This window comes from Amphibalanus amphitrite, unplaced genomic scaffold, assembly GCF_019059575.1.
Source record: "Amphibalanus amphitrite isolate SeventyFive unplaced genomic scaffold, NRLGWU_Aamphi_draft 000197F_arrow, whole genome shotgun sequence".
In the NCBI taxonomy this organism is placed as follows: Eukaryota; Metazoa; Arthropoda; class Thecostraca; order Balanomorpha; family Balanidae; genus Amphibalanus; species Amphibalanus amphitrite.
Window position 1 is genome coordinate 368,910 of NW_024881692.1, and position 21,010 is coordinate 389,919.

The following is a 21,010-nucleotide window of genomic DNA, read 5'->3' on the forward strand; positions in this document are numbered from 1 at the left end:
AATAAACATAGGAACAAAAAGATGTAATTACTTGCCAAATTCGTCCTTGTTGCGTCAGAAACGCTACTAAAAACGAACAAGCAAAATAAAACTGGGAAACTGAGCCTATACAAATCGTGCACCCTTGTCGTGCACGACACTGTAATTTGTAAATAAAAATAACAAATGTTGCACAATTGCATTGATGCATTGCTTGGAAGCCAAAGTGGTCCTGTTTCTGAACGGTCAACGGTGCAAGGCGAATCACTCTTCTCTAACCTCATCAAGCAAGGCTCAAGCTTGGCTGGGGCAGGACACAAACGTCCACTGCACTTCATAGCCTATTCATTAGTGGATTAAACTGTAGTCTGATCATGCAAAAACAGGAAACTAGGGTCCCCTTTCAAGACCAAATGTGTCAGGCGGTCATCGTGGATACTTTGTCGTCAGCCATTCATGGAGTTCAGACGTTTACAAAGGTAAGGGACTAAGGGTCATAAATTTCCTTCAAGATCTATCCTGCACGTCCGTACCCCTGTTGGCCATATCACTGGAATCAATCGATCGGCAAAACTCATGGTCCCGCATGGCCGTGATAATAGCGGCTCTCAGACATCGGCCCGTCCGGTCCCGCCGTCTTCGTGGTCAAATGACGCATAGCGGGTCTTGCCTGGACCAGAGTTTGGAGTCTTGATGAACCCCTCCCCCTTCCCTGATACCTTTCCACCATGCATGAGATGTCCGCTTATCACCGTGCCATCCAAGTCCTACATTTGTCATCAGGCACGCTGTTCTTATCCTCATCCTCTGCCGCCTCCTCAGAGTCTGCTGCGCTCGGTGACTCTGGCCGCGTCGGTTCGCGGCGCGGCGCGCGTGCCGGCACTGGGTCTGCTGGCTCTGGGTCGCGCCCCGACCATCTGCTGGCAGATGCAGGAGCCGCGGGGTCGGCTGGACCGGCTCGGCACAGCGGTCGCTCAGCTCGTCGACAGGGCACGGTCAGTTCGCCCGGGGCGCTGTTATACGGAGATCACCCGTAGTCGGTATCTGAACAATTCTAAGCGAGCAGCAGCTGCCAGCACGGTCGATCTGCTAAATATGGTAGTTAGCACTAGCAGTCAGGCGGTATCTGAACGGCTCTAGGAGGAAGGGGGATTCCCGCAAGCTTCAATCGGTACCATTTTACGGCCCCAGCATGGATGAAAGCGGGATTAAAGGCAGTCACTCATCCATGCCCCATGGTATCAAAATTGGGACAGCACTAATTACTGTGTTCGATCTTTCAGCCTGGATCCAGGGGCAGTCTCAACTGACGATGATGGCACGGGTCGGCTGGAATTCGCCCTGGATATAGTCAACACAGAATTTGACGACTTCTGCTCTAAACAGGTGCGCACACCAAACCAGCTCTCTTCCATTGTGTAATGTTACGGTAAAACGAAATGTATTTGTATCTATGCACAGATCGCGAGAAGTGCAACGTAAAGGGTTTAATTGTAATTGATTTTCTTTCAAACCTTTGCAATTAAGCGTGATAGATTACTGTCATCAGGCTTCAGGTCACCGCAGAGCAAGGCATCATTAACCATAGCAATGCTCACACTAACGCAACAGGGAACGTATGAAACATACATCTCGTACACGTAACTTTGCATATAAAAGATGGAGAAATGCTTACAAAAGAAAAATGAAAATGATGTGTAAGGACCATGTCCAATCAGAAAAACACCCATATGAATATGAATATGACGGAACGCGCCACGCACCATGCTTTCTCCCGAGGTGTATCACCAATGTATACACTATGCAGCAATTATGACGAGCGTCCTAGTCACAGACGTCTGATATTCGACACAATGCACAGTTTCACAGTGTTCTCATGGATAGTTTAAAATGTTTTCTGTCACAAAAATTGTTCCACGCTGTCACTGTTGTCAGTTTGTCAATTAGATTAATATCACGCGATTAAGCACTTCAAACACGGTCCTTAGCATCATCCTGCTTTCTCCTTGCTGTTGGCTGCGTTTGCCTCGCTCGCTTCCCGCGCCTCGAGCTCCCGGGTCCGCTTCATGCTCTTGAGAATTTTATCCAGACTCGTGGACTTCTTCTTGGCGCTACCTCTGGGCGCGGCCCCCGGCTGACGACGCGGCGTTTTCACTGGCTGCGACACATCATCCGCACCGAAGTCAAAGTCTGACATATCGGGCAGCTGTACCGGTTCGTCCTCGTCCTCTGAGGGCTGTTCGGCGTCCATCTGCCGGCGCCCCAGACAGCGCCAGACCAGCTCGGGAGGCTCGCCGCTCTCCACGGCCGAGTACAGGGTCTGCACGGCGTCCAGAGGCGGCACAGGCTCACCCTCCTCCACCGTCCAGTCGGCGAACCGCTCGTCGTCCGAGCACTCGATCGACCACTCGGCTGTGGTCGCCGGCTCAGAGGTGCTCATGGCGGAGACACAGGGAGGTGGCTGGAGAGATGCTTCAGTCGAGGAGTCCCAGGTGGCGAGAAATCACCTGGTCGGCAACAGACGCAGACAGGGTGCAATGTCAGCCAAATATAGCAGCTATCTTGTTTGTAAGATAAATACTATCTGCTTTCAGGTTGTTCTTGGATAATCACTTTGAACAAGAATTATTCATTTCAATTGAAAGCTTCAATGTATGACATTGGAACTTGGAAGGTACATTTGAAGTGATGTGATGTCAGCTGTATTGGAACACTGCAAAGAATACTAAAAACTGAAAGTCTATTCTTTGTTAAAATCCAGGTTTACGTTCACAATTCCTTTATATCAAAACATCGTGGTGTCGCATCATTGTTCTCTTCTGTTCTGACTAGGCAAACACTAGTCTACAAACATGTTCAAGATTTTCTGAACCATTTGATCAAAAGTAAGATCAACGCAGCTAAGGATGTAAACCAGTCATAGACATGCATTTATCTGCCATTTCCAAAAGGAACCTTTCTAAGTGATGGCTCCACAATATAGGTAGACATGATAACAGAGGACAGAACATGTCAGCAACAATATCACTATTGCGGCACTGAGCACATAGAATGAAAAACTGAGGCAACTGGACCTCCTTCAGACCATGGATGGATCTTTTAGAACTCACTTATGCTCTGAAGCTGAAGTGGCCACAGATTATAAAAATGTATAGGAATGTAGGCACATATAGAACAGTGAAGAGAAAAATGAAACCTAGGCACTGGGGAATATGAACAGGACTCAGGAGCATTCATGCAGGTGATATTTCTTACAAACTTAATTTTGAAAAATGAGAATATTTCCAAGATGCATGCAGCATATTTCCTGACTACCTACCACCAGTGGTGGTCACAGAGGACTGAAGAGCACTCACACATAATGATCATTTTGACTTAAGGTCAAGAATTATGTCTTAGGCAGTGTAAATAAAAATGGAGATTTAACACTAGTGGTGGTTGTCTCTGAACAATTTCCAGTAAATCAACTAATGCATTAAGCAATACTTAAACTAATAGCCAAAGCCAACAAAGCCTCTCCTGCTCGGTGTTTCCAGTCCTCGGGTAGTTTTGACCGTTCTGACTTATGACTGGCATCTGATATAATACAGCTTCATTTGGAAATGTCTCCTACATGTCTGAAATCTATCATAATGTCAAAATTTATTGCAGCACAAATTAATTACACACACTAAGCCTAAATGATGGTCCTCAATAATGTTCAGTTGTCAGTCGGTGACACACCAGGGAAATAAGCTAATATTAGAGCGCTCTATTTATTGCTCCCGCTACTTCACCGTCTCCCATAGGGCCCTGTGTTGAGCTAGTGTCGAGGCTCTAAAAATGACGCCGATTTTTGCACCCTTCTCACGAAAACCGCTCGGACCGCCTGGAAACTAATTGTTCCGCTTTAAAAATTTCATGATCGACGGAAAAATGAACGAGGAAAAGATTGGTCCTGAAATAATTCTGAACTCCCTGTAGAACATATCGAATTATGGCTGCAAACTAGGAGCATGTCAAAATCGGCAAAACAATACAAATAAACTTACCGGGATTTTTTTATTTTCCATGCATCTGTGTATGAAATCAGTCGGTTTTTCGGAAAGATCATCTTCTGTTTAATAAATAATTCCACAATTGAAATCGAGAAAAAAAATCATTTCTGCTGTGACAGCAGTTTTGGCATTTTGCCAGTAGTGTGGCGTGCGCCACGCGTGCGCGGTGCTGGGTGGTCGTCGGGACGTAGTTGTGAGTATTTTCGGTGTTTTAAATGGTTGATGGCCATTGGAACCAGCTTTATATTATTTCCTACCAATTTTTGCATCAAATTATTGCTTTGAAAGACCATTGAAACCCCTTATCTCTTCATGAAACACGATCATATTCATCGTCGACGAAAATGGCGCGGGACTAGATGTGCGTTTCCATCGAAATAAATCGTAAATTTAATAATAATTGATGATAAATATCATATTCTAGTGACACATTTTCATAAAATAAGGCATAAACTTTGCAAGGAAGTCAACATTGGATAATAAGATTCTTATTTTGCTCACATATCCTTGTAGTAGTCAAATGGCTCAATTGTAAGATAAATGTAAGCATATGTTTTGGCTTGATGTTTGCTGTGAAACCAACCAGCCACTTGCTGGTTGAGTGGTTTTCTGATAATTACCTGATAATCATTCCTCCTTTTCCTTAAAAGAAACTAAAATTCTTTTCAAAGTAACCCATTTTTAGGAAAGGCGGCTGGCTCATTGACATTTCATGTTCTTGTTTTGTTATTGCTGGCAGTATTTTGATACAAAAAAATGCAATATGAACTTTTTGCAATAATAAAACCTAAGACAAACTTAGTTAATGCATCAAACACCCAACAGAAAGATTGTGAGTCCTTGTGACGTGAAGTAGAATATTCTATGAATGTTTTATAGAATATGCCAAACTTTAAATTGATTTATTATTTGATACTAATAGCTGAGCATTTGAATTATGCCACAATATAATTTCATTTTCTGGTTTTGAAATAGCCGGCAGTATTTTACTTCAACAAATGTAATATACATGGAATACATGTTATGTTATGTTTAACAGCCAACAAGAGGGGCTGTTTCAGCAGATAATGTTTGTACCTTATGCATTACCTTTCTTTTCTGCAGGACCATGCTTCCGCTGGGTGGTCGACATTTGCCTCCTGAAGAAGTTGAGCAACATGAAGACCACCAGATGAGGTGTTTGCAGTTCATGTGGAACGCTGCAGACTACAAGTGTTATGCCAACCACAACCAAAATGCTGTGATCATGGAGGCATGAACCTCATGACAACAATTCAGATTTGCAGTTGTACCAAAGTGTGATTCAAACCTTCTGTGGCATCTCACTCAATGCGTGAACAGCGTGATCATTGTGCAGTGTTCAGCTGCAACTAAGACATTTATTAGTGACTTGTTTTGCAATTAGCCACCAAAAGCATTTTTTGGGCTGGCTGCTGTAATTTGTTGTGCACTGCGCAATAGTGGTAGTGTTTTGTCACTTGTCAAGTTGTCAGTTGTGCATGTTGCATGTTTCACTCCCCTCGGCCTTCATTATCAGTTAAGTGGTGAATTGGCATCACTCAGTCTCCTCAGATCTCCATTGACTGTCTGTCAACCACCTAACTTGAGACGGTATTTGCTAATAGTGTCAGAAAAGATGTGATTGTAGACATTTTAGGAATATGAGCTCCGTTTCATGCGTGTTCCAGTGGTCATTTTGTCACATGTCCCATAGTGTAATAAATGGAAACTGTTGTTCCCTTTTGAAGGTACTCGCGGATGCAGAAAGCGTTGGGCCTAATTATTAAACGCACCCTCCTATCAGCGACACACGTAGTCGACAAATATCATCCTTTTTAGAACAGGAGGAAACGAAAACTTGTGAACATAGCTGTACCTACAACAGTGCATAAGGAATTGAAATTCTGGGAGTTTTTGAAATTCGGATAAACTCAAGTTGTCGACAGGTATGCCCCCTTGTACGTCGAAGACCGCCTTAAAACAAACGTCTACAAATGAAGGCAGTATTCGTATGTTCGTTGTACTTGTAGCAGCCTAGCAACATGCATTGCGGTCCGATGGCGAATTACATTCGTGCTAAAAAAAAAAAACTATGCCGGCAACTGCCAATGTACTTAGGTCATAGGTGAGGAGAGGAAGGGTTATGTCAAATGTCAACATCATAGAAATGGCTTCATCTATTGAGCTGTGCCTATTGTGCATAATTCAACCAATCAATGCATTTCGTTTCTTGCAATCTACTCATGCTTTCACTCCAGCTTCAGAGTAATCATCCCATATTGTACGTCTAAAGATATTGATTTCTATGGCGGTTTGCAATTGCTAGCCACGTCTTATCTCAGTTTGGTGGCCCCGCATCGGCCCACTCCGCCGCTCTAAAATTGACTTACGGAGGAGGATGGTGGCTTTTATTTTAGCTTCTCCGCTGACTGCGGGGAGCGCCATCGCCGAGGTAGGAGCAATAATAAGCTTATGTTTGGGACTAATTTTCACGCTTAATTAACATTTTAATGTTATTTTAATTAATTCATGTTAATCGTTGACGCATTCTCTTTCTATTGATACCATCCACCGGTCTGAGAAGTGCTGCCTTGCTGCGTAAGGGTCGATAAAAGATCACGCTTTTAGGGGTATCTCTTCAACATGGGGCAGGAGCAATAAATAGAGCGCTCTAATTTTAGCTTATTTCCCTGGTATGTCACCAACTGTTGTGGAACGTTAGCACTCTGAAAACGAGCAACACTCCCTGTCATTGTAATTGAAATGTCCTGAAAAATATGAGAACATTAAATGGCATTAATTTTGTATGCTAACCTAAAGCCAATATGATGTGAATTATTGATTATTCGGGGAAATTATAACCCAAGTTCTACCATACGCGGTAAAATAGCAGCGCGTCGGAAATGGCGCAAATATATCAAAACAAACAAGGATGCTGAAATTCCAAAGGACAAGGATACAATGCTTCTGAAAATGACGTCATGAAACATGTGACGCCACGAAGCTGAACACATTTGTTATTTTCAAAAGCACAATTTTATTATGCTATTAAAATTTAAATCTAAGGTTGTTATGTCGTTGGGTTAGGTTGCTCAACTGATACGGAAGTCAGACAGATCATAGTCGCATGTCCGTTTTTTTTTTGTCCGGGGATCGAGAGGATGAGCTGACCCGTTTTGTCCCGTCGGTCGCCGCAGGCACAGACCAGCGGCCGGCTGCAGCTGACGGTGCTGACCTCTGACCCCGAGGTCATCGGACGGCTGCGCCGCTGGAGCCGTGCCGCCGCGGCAGCCGCCACTGGCCTGCAGAAGATACAGGTTAGCCGACAGCCCAGCCGGTCCCACAATTCAAAGTGTTGCTAACGTCTAGCGACACAACCGGCCGAACCGTTAGTACCTCTGAAGTCTGAACCAACAGCAATCTACGCCATGTCAGTTTTTGTAGGGCCTCCAGTGGTGTATAGTAGTGTTTAGTAGTTACCGCCACTGGGGTCGGCCCATGGGGTACGATGCTCAGACAGGTAGCTCGGGTCACACGGGGACACTACTCACCCGTAAGCCCAATGCTGATTGCAGACTCTGCAGCTCAATCGATACGTTCCTTTGGCCTTCCGGCTCGTCCCGCGATCTTCATCGTAGTCATACTGCCGGACCGAATTGTTTATTATATCATCCGCGTTGTGGACTGTGGTTATTTATTCCCCCTGCAGGTGTTTGAGGTGGTGGGTCCGAACGAGGCCACCCAGGAGGCCGAGTGGTGCGAGGACATGGACGCTGACGGAGACGTCGAGGCCGTGCCGCTGGAGGTGCTGCGGACCACGGCCGGCGACTCGGCGCCCTTCGACCGACACTTTCAGGTCAGTTTAACCAGGCATCGGTAAAATCCTTTTTGAAAGGATTGCATTCCCAATCCACATTCCTAGTGCCGAAGTGGATTGCATTCCAACCCGCAATCCCCTTTTTTCACTTGGATTGTGATCAAATCGGCAATCCTTTTTTGCAATCCTGTTGTATCATTATGTGCACTAGTGGATCTGGGGGAGGGAGGGGGGCATAGGGCCGTGCCTCCATCCCCAAATCACCCATTTCTAGTACCTAGTCTTGCGAGTAATTCCTATCTAAGGCACAGGTATTTTATGGGAAATATTTTTTGCCTCAAACACCCCGGCACATTTAAACCTCTACCCAACCAGTGTTTTATATTTTTAAAACTCGCCCTCAAATACGTAATTTTGCCCTTCCTATGAAGTTCATCAGCGTATATTATTTTGAGCCTTTAAATTAAAAGCGTTTGAATTATTTCCAGTTTCGATGTAAAGCCCTTGATAGCAAATTACATTAGGCCGATGAAGCCGATTTCATAATTTTCAATCGCAACAAACCATTTCAAAGCACTAATCAAACACAATCCGGATTGGATTGCAAAAATTGGAAGTATGATGCAATCCAATCCGCAATCAAATCCTATTTTTTGGAATGGATTTCAAATCCAGGTGCAATCCACCAAAAAGGAATGCAATCAGGATTTTGCAATCCTGCAATCACAATCCTACCGAAGCCTGAGTTTAACCTCCTAAAATACCCCTCCCCCCATTCACACACATACCCGGGGAACTCACCTCAACGCCACCCGACCGCCGGTCCCGTCCCTATACTCACACTCACAGCGCGGCGCCCGGGATCCGCGGACCGTAGGCGTGTCGGTGGCGACTGGTGGACGGTCGGTCGGTCAGTGGTATTCCGCTCTGGGACGGCGGGCGACCTCTCAAGACCATTAGAAACCATCAGAGTTGGCCGGGTATCGCTGGGAAGCCAGTAGCTGCACATAGCACTGCCTTTAGCTGTTTCGCTGTAACTTGTGATTTGTGCGTTGGAAAATTTAGCATTGTACTGAGATATCAGTGCCTACAAGTACATCTCACCCTCCTTACTAAACCGGCGCCTAAGATTTGGGTAAAAAACTAGATGGCCAGGCGATCTACCCGGTCCCGATCGCGAGACGCGGTCGCTCAACTCTAGGAAAACTTTGTCGGACGTCGGGTCACTTGTATGTATGTATGTATGTATGTATGTATTGACGATCAAGAGCAATCCACAATCGGCGTGGCGATTACACTCCGAGTCCGAGTCCGAGTCCGACTTGGTGGATGGACAACGCGGTGCGCGATAACAGTTTGCGAGGATTTCGTCTAAATCTTCGGCCCCAACGGTATAGAAAAAACATGGGCGCCGCCACCGGGGGGGACGGGGGGGACGCGTCCCCCCCACTCTCAGAATGGAAGGGGGACGTCCCCCCCAAACTCATTACGGAGCGAGCGAAGCGAGCGTAGTCTTTCGGGAAATTTCTGAGTACGAGCGGCCGGCCGGCTGTGGTCACGCTTTTGCGAGACTTAAGTCTCAGGAACCACTTGACTGATTTACATGCAGTAATTTTTGTAGGGTAGCTTCATTCCTTCTAACAAGTATTGAACTATTCTCGATGCATGTGGGTGACCCATTATGCACCCGCCACGTGAAAAACGAAGAGGTGTCAGTTTTGTAACAATCAGGGGCGCCGCCACGGATTTTTGACTGGGGGGGACGGACTGACCGACTGAAAACCCACAAGTAGGCATTCTTACCGTGGCTTTTTTGGTCCGATGCATTCAAAGTTTAAAGCACATATGCCACTTTTACCATTGGGTTTTGAACTGAAATAACAGTTTTGTAGCCTGAGCTGAGACGAGAACAAATCAGGAGCTTTTATGGCTCAACGATCACCCTAGCCAAATATATCGGTATCGATTTTAGGTTTGAAGACTGAAGTCATTCCCATAATTACACTTTGTCATTCCCTTACCGAGGAATCCATTCCCTTACGGAAAAATGCCAGCCAATCAGCATTCAGCTGGTTTGAACTACGTAATCTGATTGGTCAATGGGTAATCAGCTTCCGCTGCAATATAGGTAAGGCCTCTACGAAAGACGGAAATTGGTTCTTATGTAAAAATAAATAAAAAAAAACATTTTGCAAATATTCATTACCTATGTTATTTCCTGACCATTTTAAGCATAAAAACTCATAAACCTGTGGCAAAACAACTGGTTTGAGGAAAGTAGTTTAGGCATTTCCTTTAGGTAGGTAATGGCTGTAGACTGAATTCCCACCGAGTACCTACCTATATACACATCTATTGTCCGATTCAATTTTGGCATGGCAAAGCCTCTATAGTGCCTCATCAACAGGGTATAATTGCTGATGTATGCCACTAATCTGATCGGTAATGCATATTGCATAGGTAATGCATATTGCATACCCTCGTGGGGGAGGAGGCGTTGTATAGTTACAATCTCTCTGTCTGGGTTGTGCATGAATTGGCGCGAAGTGCCTCGAAAATTGGCAAAAATAAAACATCAGGCAAAACTGCTCTAAAATACGAATTTTGCAGCTGTTTAACAAGCTTGATACCAGAAAACCTTTAGTCAGGTCACCAAGTCAAGTAGTCAAGTCGCCTCAAAGTTTTGTGGCCCTGTCAGTGTCAACGGTATAGCTTATTTCCTAGAAGCTGAAAATTTAGTATAGTGTGACTGCAGAACTGTGGGGTCGGAGCCGGAATCAGTCGGAGTTGACAGTTTTGGCCAGAGTCGGAGACTCTTGAGTCGGAGTCTTCGAAATTGTTCAGATTTTGACTCCGAGGTCGGATTGGTTTAAAGTCATGCTCTTGGCTGGTTAGACGAAATATACTATGCCCGTTTTTGGCCAGTCGTGTTATACGACACACGTTGATCACGATATCAAAAATCGGCAGTTCCGCGATGACAGGTCGGATAAGAGCTGGAGATTTTGTTGGGCGAGGTGGCAGGGGTCAGACCAATGCATGTAGGCCCATACCCCACATACTGAATATCTAAACCTCCTGGACCCTCTCAGATTCGGCACCGTTCCATCGCTTCCATCCTCAGGACAGTCAAATCCTTCTCCTCCACGCTGCGATCCCCTGCTCCGGGCTGGACGGGCAACTCTATCCCATGCGGGAATGACTCCACTGGAGCTATAGTCCGTTGCCGGGTACAGTGAGTGCCAGTGGGCTACCTGTTCAATTGGTCGAGTTCAGCCCAAGTGGCTCACTGGGGTGGCTGCCCAGACCAATTTCTCCCACTAATTCTCTCATCCTTCCGGCTCTGAAATGGTCTCATTGGACCGAAGGGCCTAATCAAATTTCGAGTAGGAAAACAACCAGTAAAACGCCTTTTGGGGCGACCAACGGAGCGAGCGAGGGGGTGGGCCTTTCTCGTACGAAATTGCGAAGTAGTACCTCCAACCAACTTGTGCACTGCACCCTACTAACCGGTTTCTAACGATGTGCCAAATTTGAGCGCAATCGGCCTAGCCGTTCTCGAGATCTGTAAGCGGCACCCTGCACGTGCGCACGTGCAAAATGGGTCCCAACTGACTTTTGCACGGCACCCTAATAACCGGTCCCTAACCATGTGTCAACATTCAGCACAATCGGTTCAGCCGTTCTCGAGATCTGGAATCGACCCCTGCACGTGCGCACGTGCAGCAGCACCCCAACTGTGGCATATGGTCATGGATATGCATTGCCTGGTGGGTGCCTACCTACCTACATGCCAACTTTCAGCGCAATCGGCCCAGTATGTTACCGAGATACCTATTGCAATTGTTACAAAACTGACACCTCTTCGTTTTTCACGTGGCGGGTGCATAATGGGTCACCCACATGCATCGAGAATAGTTCAATACTTGTTAGAAGGAATGAAGCTACCCTACAAAAATTACTGCATGTAAATCAGTCAAGTGGTTCCTGAGACTTAAGTCTCGCAAAAGCGTGACCACAGCCGGCCGGCCGCTCGTACTCAGAAATTTCCCGAAAGACTACGCTCGCTTCGCTCGCTCCGTAATGAGTTTGGGGGGGACGTCCCCCTTCCATTCTGAGAGTGGGGGGACGCGTCCCCCCCGTCCCCCCCGGTGGCGGCGCCCATGGTAACAATTGCAATAGGTATCTCGGTAACATACTGGGCCGATTGCGCTGAAAGTTGGCATGTAGGTAGGTAGGCACCCACCAGGCAATGCATATCCATGACCATATGCCACAGTTGGGGTGCTGCTGCACGTGCGCACGTGCAGGGGTCGATTCCAGATCTCGAGAACGGCTGAACCGATTGTGCTGAATGTTGACACATGGTTAGGGACCGGTTATTAGGGTGCCGTGCAAAAGTCAGTTGGGACCCATTTTGCACGTGCGCACGTGCAGGGTGCCGCTTACAGATCTCGAGAACGGCTAGGCCGATTGCGCTCAAATTTGGCACATCGTTAGAAACCGGTTAGTAGGGTGCAGTGCACAAGTTGGTTGGAGGTACTACTTCGCAATTTCGTACGAGAAAGGCCCACCCCCTCGCTCGCTCCGTTGGTCGCCCCAAAAGGCGTTTTACTGGTTGTTTTCCTACTCGAAATTTGATTAGGCCCTTCGGTCCAATGAGACCATTTCAGAGCCGGAAGGATGAGAGAATTAGTGGGAGAAATTGGTCTGGGCAGCCACCCCAGTGAGCCACTTGGGCTGAACTCGACCAATTGAACAGGTAGCCCACTGGCACTCACTGTACCCGGCAACGGACTATAGCTCCAGTGGAGTCATTCCCGCATGGGATAGAGTTGCCCGTCCAGCCCGGAGCAGGGGATCGCAGCGTGGAGGAGAAGGATTTGACTGTCCTGAGGATGGAAGCGATGGAACGGTGCCGAATCTGAGAGGGTCCAGGAGGTTTAGATATTCAGTATGTGGGGTATGGGCCTACATGCATTGGTCTGACCCCTGCCACCTCGCCCAACAAAATCTCCAGCTCTTATCCGACCTGTCATCGCGGAACTGCCGATTTTTGATATCGTGATCAACGTGTGTCGTATAACACGACTGGCCAAAAACGGGCATAGTATATTTCGTCTAACCAGCCAAGAGCATGACTTTAAACCAATCCGACCTCGGAGTCAAAATCTGAACAATTTCGAAGACTCCGACTCAAGAGTCTCCGACTCTGGCCAAAACTGTCAACTCCGACTGATTCCGGCTCCGACCCCACAGTTCTGCAGTCACACTATACTAAATTTTCAGCTTCTAGGAAATAAGCTATACCGTTGACACTGACAGGGCCACAAAACTTTGAGGCGACTTGACTACTTGACTTGGTGACCTGACTAAAGGTTTTCTGGTATCAAGCTTGTTAAACAGCTGCAAAATTCGTATTTTAGAGCAGTTTTGCCTGATGTTTTATTTTTGCCAATTTTCGAGGCACTTCGCGCCAATTCATGCACAACCCAGACAGAGAGATTGTAACTATACAACGCCTCCTCCCCCACGAGGGTATGCAATATGCATTACCTATGCAATATGCATTACCGATCAGATTAGTGGCATACATCAGCAATTATACCCTGTTGATGAGGCACTATAGAGGCTTTGCCATGCCAAAATTGAATCGGACAATAGATGTGTATATAGGTAGGTACTCGGTGGGAATTCAGTCTACAGCCATTACCTACCTAAAGGAAATGCCTAAACTACTTTCCTCAAACCAGTTGTTTTGCCACAGGTTTATGAGTTTTTATGCTTAAAATGGTCAGGAAATAACATAGGTAATGAATATTTGCAAAATGTTTTTTTTATTTATTTTTACATAAGAACCAATTTCCGTCTTTCGTAGAGGCCTTACCTATATTGCAGCGGAAGCTGATTACCCATTGACCAATCAGATTACGTAGTTCAAACCAGCTGAATGCTGATTGGCTGGCATTTTTCCGTAAGGGAATGGATTCCTCGGTAAGGGAATGACAAAGTGTAATTATGGGAATGACTTCAGTCTTCAAACCTAAAATCGATACCGATATATTTGGCTAGGGTGATCGTTGAGCCATAAAAGCTCCTGATTTGTTCTCGTCTCAGCTCAGGCTACAAAACTGTTATTTCAGTTCAAAACCCAATGGTAAAAGTGGCATATGTGCTTTAAACTTTGAATGCATCGGACCAAAAAAGCCACGGTAAGAATGCCTACTTGTGGGTTTTCAGTCGGTCAGTCCGTCCCCCCCAGTCAAAAATCCGTGGCGGCGCCCCTGAACAATTGCAATAGGTATCTCGGTAACATACTGGGCCGATTGCGCTGAAAGTTGGCATGTAGGTAGGTAGGCACCCACCAGGCAATGCATATCCATGACCATATGCCACAGTTGGGGTGCTGCTGCACGTGCGCACGTGCAGGGGTCGATTCCAGATCTCGAGAACGGCTGAACCGATTGTGCTGAATGTTGACACATGGTTAGGGACCGGTTATTAGGGTGCCGTGCAAAAGTCAGTTGGGACCCATTTTGCACGTGCGCACGTGCAGGGTGCCGCTTACAGATCTCGAGAACGGCTAGGCCGATTGCGCTCAAATTTGGCACATCGTTAGAAACCGGTTAGTAGGGTGCAGTGCACAAGTTGGTTGGAGGTACTACTTCGCAATTTCGTACGAGAAAGGCCCACCCCCTCGCTCGCTCCGTTGGTCGCCCCAAAAGGCGTTTTACTGGTTGTTTTCCTACTCGAAATTTGATTAGGCCCTTCGGTCCAATGAGACCATTTCAGAGCCGGAAGGATGAGAGAATTAGTGGGAGAAATTGGTCTGGGCAGCCACCCCAGTGAGCCACTTGGGCTGAACTCGACCAATTGAACAGGTAGCCCACTGGCACTCACTGTACCCGGCAACGGACTATAGCTCCAGTGGAGTCATTCCCGCATGGGATAGAGTTGCCCGTCCAGCCCGGAGCAGGGGATCGCAGCGTGGAGGAGAAGGATTTGACTGTCCTGAGGATGGAAGCGATGGAACGGTGCCGAATCTGAGAGGGTCCAGGAGGTTTAGATATTCAGTATGTGGGGTATGGGCCTACATGCATTGGTCTGACCCCTGCCACCTCGCCCAACAAAATCTCCAGCTCTTATCCGACCTGTCATCGCGGAACTGCCGATTTTTGATATCGTGATCAACGTGTGTCGTATAACACGACTGGCCAAAAACGGGCATAGTATATTTCGTCTAACCAGCCAAGAGCATGACTTTAAACCAATCCGACCTCGGAGTCAAAATCTGAACAATTTCGAAGACTCCGACTCAAGAGTCTCCGACTCTGGCCAAAACTGTCAACTCCGACTGATTCCGGCTCCGACCCCACAGTTCTGCAGTCACACTATACTAAATTTTCAGCTTCTAGGAAATAAGCTATACCGTTGACACTGACAGGGCCACAAAACTTTGAGGCGACTTGACTACTTGACTTGGTGACCTGACTAAAGGTTTTCTGGTATCAAGCTTGTTAAACAGCTGCAAAATTCGTATTTTAGAGCAGTTTTGCCTGATGTTTTATTTTTGCCAATTTTCGAGGCACTTCGCGCCAATTCATGCACAACCCAGACAGAGAGATTGTAACTATACAACGCCTCCTCCCCCACGAGGGTATGCAATATGCATTACCTATGCAATATGCATTACCGATCAGATTAGTGGCATACATCAGCAATTATACCCTGTTGATGAGGCACTATAGAGGCTTTGCCATGCCAAAATTGAATCGGACAATAGATGTGTATATAGGTAGGTACTCGGTGGGAATTCAGTCTACAGCCATTACCTACCTAAAGGAAATGCCTAAACTACTTTCCTCAAACCAGTTGTTTTGCCACAGGTTTATGAGTTTTTATGCTTAAAATGGTCAGGAAATAACATAGGTAATGAATATTTGCAAAATGTTTTTTTTATTTATTTTTACATAAGAACCAATTTCCGTCTTTCGTAGAGGCCTTACCTATATTGCAGCGGAAGCTGATTACCCATTGACCAATCAGATTACGTAGTTCAAACCAGCTGAATGCTGATTGGCTGGCATTTTTCCGTAAGGGAATGGATTCCTCGGTAAGGGAATGACAAAGTGTAATTATGGGAATGACTTCAGTCTTCAAACCTAAAATCGATACCGATATATTTGGCTAGGGTGATCGTTGAGCCATAAAAGCTCCTGATTTGTTCTCGTCTCAGCTCAGGCTACAAAACTGTTATTTCAGTTCAAAACCCAATGGTAAAAGTGGCATATGTGCTTTAAACTTTGAATGCATCGGACCAAAAAAGCCACGGTAAGAATGCCTACTTGTGGGTTTTCAGTCGGTCAGTCCGTCCCCCCCAGTCAAAAATCCGTGGCGGCGCCCCTGAGAAAAAACCTCAAAGAAACCCCCTACCCCATGGCCCCTAGTGCTTCAAGCGCCCCAAGGAAGAGCGCCCCTGTCCGCACCACGCGTCGGGGCTCCCCGACCGTATCCGTATCCTGGGCCCCTTGACACCATTAGAAACCATCAGAGTTGGCCGGCATTCGCTGGGCAGCCAATAGCTGCACATAACCCCGACCGGCCGAATGAGGACACCGCGGTCGAGTTCGCGACTGTGGCGACATCTGTAACGATGTGCCTTATCTTGCTTCGCTTGCGTTGCTTCTACGCTAAAGAACAATTTATTTTGTCTTGTGAAAATACTTATTTGAGGAAATGGAAAGGTTTGGTGTGTATTACATTTTTTGGTTCTTATATTGAATTATTTCTTTCGGTGTTATTGGCTTGCCTGTTTTCAGTCATGGTTGCTAGAACAATCGACCTCCACCGAGCACGTACGTTTGCTGCTGCCGCCGCTGGAGGCGCCACTGTCGCTACACTGCGACATGCAGGCGGCGCTAGTGTCGCCGCTGAGCCTTCCTTTCACCCACCGCCTTTTGCTGACACCTGAGAAGACGGGATGGCACGCCGGCGGCCGGGGTGGTAAGAACGGGCTGCTGGGGTACTGTGGGGTGGGGGGGGGGTTGGATATGAGAGTGCTGAATAGTAAATAATAATTGTGCCTAGTGAAATTGGTGGTATGTGTCTCCTCATCAGCCAGTTTCCGGTCACACGACAGACATATCGGAAGAAAAGAGGATAGCAATTTGCCCTTATTTTTAGTGGGATCATATTCAGTAAAAGTTTTGATTTGGGTAACTGCAATAATGTATGTTATTGCCTGTTCGTTTAAGGTAGCCAAGTGCTTACAGTAAGTAGTCTTCTAAATCCCGTGCTTACAGCAGTTAACGCAAATCAGATATTTATGCGGTATGCTCACTTCGAATGCCGTTAAATTTGGGCAAAACCATAACGCCCACGTCTTCGAGAAACGCACCCACCACCGCTCACCCATTCACCCAGCCGACTCCCGGCCCCACGGCGGCGATCGGCCGTCCTACAGCCGTCGCCGCCCGGCGCCCGCCGACCACCAATCACGCCCGTGCCGTGACCGGGGCCGCCAATGGGACGGCGCCGGGCGGGTTATGCGCAGCTACTGGCTGCCGGCCGACATTGGCCGTCGGGCCGCGCGTCGGCCGTGCGCCGCTCGTGATTGGCCCCCAATGTGCCAATCCAGACGGCAGAACGTAGCCGTCTCCGTGCCTGTGTGTCCGTCTATCCTTGCTTGGTGGTCGGGCCGTACGAACAATCATGGCGGCTGTGGGTCTAGGGATCGGGGCGCGGCCGGACGATGTTCGTAAAATTCTTGGACCGCCAGAACCATCGTGGACAACCGCAATTTTTGCGTTGGTGCGTACGGCGAATGAAATCTGTTAACGGATAAACCGTTACCGGAATAAGAGTTGAACGTATTTAAATGACTGCCGACTGGTGATCGATTGTGCCGTTTCTCGCTGTTTGCTTCAATCATGAGATACCGATTCCTGCTGCCAATCGAAACCGATTGCAATCACGACCGATTACGAGTCACGAGTAGGTACAAAAAAGGCCTGATAACCCTTAATTGTATTTCATTTAAATGTTTTTTTTTTAATTTGTCACATTAAATTGAGCTTATGAGTCAAAAATTTAATCGAACAATTTTGAATGGTGAAGTCATTTGAAATGTTTCGAATAGGATATTACTTTTCACATAATATATCCAATGAAGTCACCATACCGTAGTAGTGCCCTCACAGCCGTCTCAGTGAGTGACGTCTCTGCTCCCAGCGGTGGCGGACGGCGGTTTACCAGGTCGAGTGACCCGCGCCGGTCTCTGCGGCTAAATGTGTCTGTCCTTTTCCCCAGCAGCGGTAGTGGTGTACCAACTGGAGGTGACGGGTCGAGTGGCCCGCGCCGGTCTCTGTCTTGTCAGTGGCTGATTGGTCTCCTCTCTTCCTCAGCGGTGGCGGTGTACCATCTGGAGGTGACGGGTCGAGTGGCCCGCGCCGGTCTCTGCCAGTCAGCCATCCACGGAGAGCCGCTGCTGCTGCGAGCCTCCGCCTGCGTGCGACAGAGCTGGGACGAGCTGGTCGCCAACTCGCAGGTCAGCTGCAGTCAGAACTGTTCGTCAATTCATACGTTCATAAAGCTGCACGCTCATAACTAGGCAGACATGTGTATGGATTCGAATGATGGATCTATGATCTCAGTGGATCTCGAAGCGAACGGTAAGTTAGGATCTAGGATCCATTGGATCCCACGCTGAAAGTAGTTATATGCTGAATCTCTGATCTCATAGGATCCGACGACAAACCAAGGAGTAAAGAACATGGGTCAATGATCTGAGATGATCTCACCACACCTCAAACCAGCGGCATCATGTTTCCGCGTCGGGGTCTCAGCTGCTCATTGAGCTGGCAATACGGAATACCGGCAGTGTGGCCCTATCGGTATATATGCTGAGACTAGTGAGCTGATGATATCACGTGCACTTGTTGGTGACCTAATGACGGTACCTGTCCTCAGAGCCTGCGCAGCCTATGCTCGGAGCTGCTGGCCAGTGGTGACGTCCTGTGCTGTTAACTGGTGACGTGTTTCTGTGTTAGTGAGTTGACACGATATTCCCCCCCCCCCCCCCCTCAGAGTCTGCGTAGTCTGTGCTCGGAGCTGCTGGCCAGCGGTGATGTCCTCATAGCCCGGCTGGCTGGCGGTAAAACGCTGCCAGACGTCTCGGGACGCTTCGCCGTCATGCCGGGTAGGTGCAGTAGTGACATGACTTCATTTATGAAGTGGGGTGACGTCTCGTAGTATTCCTGGACGCCGGGTAGCTAAGGGTGTCGTCGAGTTAGTTTCATCATAATACCAAGCAGACTGAATGTGTGACGGTACTCCAAGTTGAATAGTAGCTAGTGGAGGCTTTTCTTTCCCATATCTGCCCCATGCCCTGCCCGTGTCCTGCCCTGTGCTCTGAGCTAGCCTGACCCTGTCCCCGCTGAGCCTTGGCTTTACTGTCCGTGTGTCCTGCTCTTCCCTGATCCTCAGCGTCCTCTGCACCGGAGGGAGACGGTGGAACGCTGCTGCTGTGTTCCCTGGTCCCTGCCGAACTGGTGCTGCCGCCTGGCGGCCCTCCGCCGTACTGCGCAGATGAGCCCGTACCGCAGCAGGTGGGTAGACCGGAGAGGGAGTCATAATGCATATAATAATGAGGGAATTAGAGACAGTTTGGGACTCAAAAGCGAAGTCACTATCTGACGACTACGTATGTACTTAAACAGACCCCGGTAGGCAAGCCCAAGGCAAACCGGCCTCGGTGGTTCAGTATCAAAGGCGATTCGAATTCAGAAACATCCATCAATTGAGTGTGTTTTGTGTAACATGAGACGCTGACGACAATCGTCTGTTCTTTACCCAGGTGACGGCTGAAGTCCGCCGCCGGCTGGCCGGTCTGTCCCGACGGGTCGAGTATAACCCGCTAGAGGTTCCCTGTGGTCTCAGCGAGGCGCTGGCCGCACTGTCTCAGAAGCCGTCTGCGCCGCACGGAGCGGCCAACACGCAGGTCAGGGCGGGGCAGGTCACGGGGGCTGGTCAGGTGGTGCTAGTGGGGGCTAGTTCAGGACGATGGGCTGGGTCAGGTCTTAAAGGCTAACCACCAGAAGCTTAGAAACGCAAAATTACCGTTTTACTGTATCTGTGCATTTGCAAGATTTGAATGTGGTTTACAGCTGTCGGTAACCTGATGTTTTTCATGGAACGATTTCAGCAGTAATTACTTTAGTCAGTAGTAATATCAGTCCTATTTTTGCCGCTGCACGTGCCCTCTAACCACCTAATCACTGACTAACCCCTGTCCTCATCTCCACCCTCAGGCACCTGGACCTGAGAGCGCCAGGCCAGGCCAGCCTCCCTCTTCTACTGCTAGCTCAGCCGGCCCGTCCCGCGGCGGCCGAGCCGGGGCTAGGGGCGGGACTACAGCAGGAGCCAGAGCCGGATCCAGGGCTGGGGGTAGAGTTGGTCGAGGTGGGGCGCGGGGAGGATCCGGCAGGGGGCGGCCGCTCTTCTGGAAAGAGGACTGGGCGGAGACCGGTCAGTAAAAACCTGGTAGCTAGCTCGACCAATGTGATAGTGTAGTGTCTGAGCGCCATTATATACGGCTGTGACATTTTCAGGTGCCGTTTCTCGAGTTTGTTTGTACTTTGTGGCGTAGTATTTTTTTTCCACTGATAAGTGATATCGTCGAGTCGTATTTTCGTGGCAAATTTGTTCTTTATTACGATGTAAGAGCATTCAAAAGGCCACTTGGCCTGTGCAAGACACATTGTGTTATATTATTGTTCGATAATTCAGACGCATTGCTATTCGTTACTTTGAACGCCATTTAGGCTTCCGTTGCTGATGAATATGCTGGTAGTTGGAAGCACATATCCAATACAGGCGATATTTTAGTGAAGTGGTGTGTTTGCCGATTCAGCTAAAATGCCCCAAACCCGAACGTGCATGCGGCGACTGGCTGCCCGTCTAACGCCATTCCCCCGCGGTCGTCCCCCGAGAGCTCCGGTCTCCCGAGCCCCGATAGCTGCAGCTGCAGTCAGCACAGACACCCTGACATGGGCTGTCTCAGTCTGTTTCTAAGGACATTTCATTCCGGGGTAGTGCCAGACCCCAGACGAGGCAGTTTATATCCTTTTCAGAGACTCATATCATTTGTCCCTGTTCACAGTTCACACCACACAGAACA

The 21,010-nt window shown here is 47.9% G+C and overlaps 2 protein-coding genes across 9 annotated transcripts; one reads left to right on the forward strand and one right to left on the reverse strand.

Annotated features, from left to right (window-relative positions):
* Positions 1 to 74: 74 nt before the first annotated feature.
* LOC122384732 (meiosis 1 arrest protein-like) lies at positions 75 to 20,722 on the forward strand. Of its 3 annotated transcripts, XM_043372429.1 has the most exons (11): positions 75 to 458; positions 802 to 974; positions 1,263 to 1,365; positions 7,214 to 7,333; positions 7,726 to 7,872; positions 16,653 to 16,836; positions 18,237 to 18,379; positions 18,919 to 19,030; positions 19,318 to 19,439; positions 19,688 to 19,831; positions 20,142 to 20,722. In XM_043372429.1, the coding sequence occupies exons 1-11, from the start codon at positions 354 to 356 to the stop codon at positions 20,364 to 20,366; spliced, it is 1,578 nt and encodes a 525-aa protein (XP_043228364.1). In that variant the 5' UTR covers positions 75 to 353; the 3' UTR covers positions 20,367 to 20,722. The 3 variants fall into 3 exon arrangements, 2 of the variants coding, with proteins under 2 accessions (XP_043228364.1, XP_043228365.1); XR_006257084.1 differs by lacking the exon at positions 19,318 to 19,439 and having other exon boundaries at positions 83 to 458; XM_043372430.1 differs by lacking the exon at positions 802 to 974 and having other exon boundaries at positions 94 to 458.
* LOC122384734 (PAXIP1-associated glutamate-rich protein 1-like) lies at positions 1,401 to 7,654 on the reverse strand. 6 transcript variants are annotated; one of them, XM_043372432.1, is made up of 3 exons: positions 7,568 to 7,654; positions 7,188 to 7,318; positions 1,401 to 2,486 (listed from the first exon to the last, which is right to left on the reverse strand). In XM_043372432.1, the coding sequence occupies exon 3, from the start codon at positions 2,417 to 2,419 to the stop codon at positions 1,970 to 1,972; it is 450 nt and encodes a 149-aa protein (XP_043228367.1). In that variant the 5' UTR covers positions 2,420 to 2,486; positions 7,188 to 7,318; positions 7,568 to 7,654; the 3' UTR covers positions 1,401 to 1,969. The 6 variants fall into 6 exon arrangements, with proteins under 6 accessions (XP_043228367.1, XP_043228368.1, XP_043228371.1 ...); XM_043372433.1 differs by lacking the exons at positions 7,188 to 7,318; positions 7,568 to 7,654 and adding exons at positions 3,090 to 3,182; positions 3,593 to 3,603; XM_043372436.1 differs by lacking the exons at positions 7,188 to 7,318; positions 7,568 to 7,654 and adding an exon at positions 6,895 to 6,941.
* Positions 20,723 to 21,010: the final 288 nt, after the last annotated feature.

Coding starts and splice junctions, on each gene's coding strand:
- LOC122384732 (XM_043372429.1), top strand. CDS start 354: ATGCAAAAACAGGAAACTAGGGTCCCCTTTCAAGACCAAATGTGTCAG. Junction 459..801: donor GAGTTCAGACGTTTACAAAG/GTAAGGGACTAA, acceptor CCGCCTCCTCAG/AGTCTGCTGCGCTCGGTGAC. Junction 7,334..7,725: donor CTGGCCTGCAGAAGATACAG/GTTAGCCGACAG, acceptor TTCCCCCTGCAG/GTGTTTGAGGTGGTGGGTCC.
- LOC122384734 (XM_043372432.1), bottom strand. CDS start 2,419: ATGAGCACCTCTGAGCCGGCGACCACAGCCGAGTGGTCGATCGAGTGC.